Source organism: Myotis brandtii, unplaced genomic scaffold (genome assembly GCF_000412655.1).
Source record: "Myotis brandtii unplaced genomic scaffold, ASM41265v1 C42852210, whole genome shotgun sequence".
Classification (NCBI taxonomy): domain Eukaryota; kingdom Metazoa; phylum Chordata; class Mammalia; order Chiroptera; family Vespertilionidae; genus Myotis; species Myotis brandtii.
This window is the reverse complement of record NW_005327393.1, coordinates 141-2,789: the sequence shown is the minus strand read 5'-3', so window position 1 is coordinate 2,789 and position 2,649 is coordinate 141. Positions and strand designations below refer to the sequence as shown.

At 54.6% G+C, this 2,649-nt stretch overlaps 1 protein-coding gene across 1 annotated transcript; it reads right to left on the bottom strand.

The window, feature by feature from the left end:
• Window positions 1–173: 173 nt before the first annotated feature.
• LOC102247770 (HAUS augmin-like complex subunit 8) lies at window positions 174–2,427 on the bottom strand. The gene is made up of 3 exons (XM_005853058.2): window positions 2,286–2,427; window positions 2,023–2,181; window positions 174–789 (listed from the first exon to the last, which is right to left on the bottom strand). The coding sequence occupies exons 1-3, from the start codon at window positions 2,325–2,327 to the stop codon at window positions 532–534; spliced, it is 459 nt and encodes a 152-aa protein (XP_005853120.2). The 5' UTR covers window positions 2,328–2,427; the 3' UTR covers window positions 174–531.
• Between the last annotated feature and the right edge of the window lie 222 nt (window positions 2,428–2,649).

The window sequence follows — 2,649 nt, the reverse complement described above, 5'->3', positions numbered from 1 at the left end:
CTTTGGGATCCTGAACTGCCTTTGTGCAAAGTTCTGCAGGGAAAGTCCGCCTGATTTTAGGTTGGCGATGTTTTACTACATCAGCAAAACATATTTAGAGGCTCATGAGAGCTCTGCTTAGAAATAACCAAACTCCAGGGCAGTTGAAAACCTGCTTTGGGAAGACAGCTGTTCTAGAGAATTTTGAGATCAAGCACAGCACTTCACACCTGCCCATTTCTTTAGGTGAAGGACTAGATGGGACCCCTCTGCAGGAAAGGGACCCCTTGGCTCTGTGTAGAAGGCAGAGGGTGGGGGTCTGCAGCCCTATCACCGCCCCATCAACAATGCACCTTAGTAGAGCCCCTCTCTCAAGGCTGTGGGGTTGCAGGCCGCTCCCCAAGAATGCCTTTCAGTGGGGGTAGGACATCAACAAGGAAACCACAGGCCTGGGTTCCAATCCCAGCATGGCTCTTTCTTGGGGTGCCACTCTGGACAAACCAGTCTTGCCAGCACCCTACATCCTGTGCCATGTGAAGGGGGACATGCCATCTATCTAACATGAGGCTTGTGAGGATGCCATGAAGGAATAAAGGTGCCAGCACACAGGAAGTGCCAAACCCGCTGGTAGTTCTTCCCGTTCCTTGCCCAGCAGATGCCCGTCCTACCTAAGAACTTCTGCGCGCCTCCGTCCAGGTGAACTGATCTCACAGGCAGCTCATGCCTCGTGGTGTCCAGGGCCTTCGCGAGTGCCTTGTACTGCTCCTTGAAGCTTTCAGACACAGCCGCGTAGGGGCTGAGCATCTCGATCTGCAGCAGGAGCGAGAGGGGCCGATGAGACGAGACCGGCAGTCACCGCCCCGGAAGTTTCACACTTGGCACATGTGAGGGTAAGACACAGGCTGTTCTTTCGGGATCTAGGGATCCTCCAGGAGGTTCAGCAGGTGGGTGGGCTCTCCCCTCACTCCTGGCCACCCTCCTTGCCATGAACATGCATCCACCTGCCAGCGCATTCCAGGGCCAGCCCTCCATTGGGATCACAGGGGACCCAGGAAGGCTGTGCTCTCCTGCTTTGGAGCACTGAGCTGAAACGCCTGCCCCACCTCAAGGCCATCCTCACCAACTCCCCTTTCCCTCATACACACTATCACAGGGCACTGTAAGGATTCATTATTTGTTTTTTTTTTTTCCTTCCACTCATTTCTCAGCCCACAGCCTGGGCACATGCACGAACACGTGCACCATTGGGTGTCACAGGCTGAACCCCATAATTCCTCGGTTGACATCCAAACCACTAACCGCTCAGAATGTGACCTGATTTGGAGACAGGGCCTTACAGAGGGAACTGAGTCAGTGGGCACTGATCTATATTCCCGATGTCCTCGTAAAAGGCAGAGAACTGGAGACAAACACGCACACGGGGGGACACCAAGTGAAGAGACTGGGAGAAGACAGCCTCCAGGCCAAGCAGAGACCCAAGACACATCCTTCCCTCACAGCCCCTGGAAGGAGCAAACTCTGCTGACGCCTTGATCTCGGACTCCAGCCTCCAGACTGAGAAAGAGTAAGTGTCCGCTGTTGAAGCTGCCCAGTCTGTGGGACTTCGTCACGGCAGCCCCGGGACATGCATACACTGAATGAGGAGCTACGCCCCTGAGCAGCCCTTGGTTTCCAAGGGTTTGCTCCATGACGACTGTGGCGTGGACGACTGTGTCCCAGCGCTGACCACATGGTGCCAAGACTGTGCCTCCCACCTGCACCCTGGCCCCCTGGGCAGGCCTGAAGCATGTCTTCCCGTCACTGGGCACAGCTGTGGGCGCCTGAAGGATATGTGTGTGCCGAAAGGACAGGTCCCTCTGCAGGCTGGCACCTAACCTTATGGGCACATCCTCTTATAAACAGTTACATACCAATACCCGCTGGTGTCAAAAGCCAAGCACAAAATTAGAGCCAGGCCAGGAGTGACAGACACTGTACATAATCCCTCCAGACATCGCGATGACCAGTGGGGACACACGGCTCAGAGACCCTGCCACAGCTGACCTGGGGGTTGAGGACATCCACCAGCTCCCGCTTCTTCTGACAGAGGAGAAGTTTGCGCTTTAGCTCGTGGGCCTTTTTCAGGAGCTGCTTCTTCTCTTGGCACATCGTTACTAAATTCCTTTCTGCCTCTTCTTCAAATGCTGCGAGGCTGTTCTCCATCTGTTAGGTGTAGAACAAGAGCTCAGGCCGGAGGGGACTCCAGCTCTTGGCTGACAGAGGCTGCCCTTCCACCCAGGTCACGCATAATGCGGTTCCATTTTCACCTTCACGGTCAGTAGAGTCAGGAGTAATGTTTGGGATTCCATCAATTCGGAGAGATCCTTAAGGAGAAAGAAAAGATACTCTGGGTCCCCAATGAACTGGTATATATCCAGCTTTCTCCCCGGGAGGGAAAGAACGCTGATCCACATGCACTTTATTTATTTCGTTCCACCTGCTGTTTCTATGATCTCGTTTAGCCTTTTTGGGCGCTCTGTGACAAGAAAGAGGATGGTCTGCCCCTCTCACTCAGCGCCACTCTGGAACCAGGACTCAAACCTCCCACCCCAGTGAGACCATAGCCTGGACCTCTTCCTGCCCGAGGACGGGGTCCGGCCTCACACCTTCCCTAGCATGGCTCCGCAAACA

Coding starts and splice junctions, on each gene's coding strand:
- LOC102247770 (XM_005853058.2), bottom strand. CDS start 2,327: ATGGAATCCCAAACATTACTCCTGACTCTACTGACCGTGAAG. Junction 2,182..2,285: donor TGACTCTACTGACCGTGAAG/GTGAAAATGGAA, acceptor TACACCTAACAG/ATGGAGAACAGCCTCGCAGC. Junction 790..2,022: donor TGGATGTCCTCAACCCCCAG/GTCAGCTGTGGC, acceptor CTCCTGCTGCAG/ATCGAGATGCTCAGCCCCTA.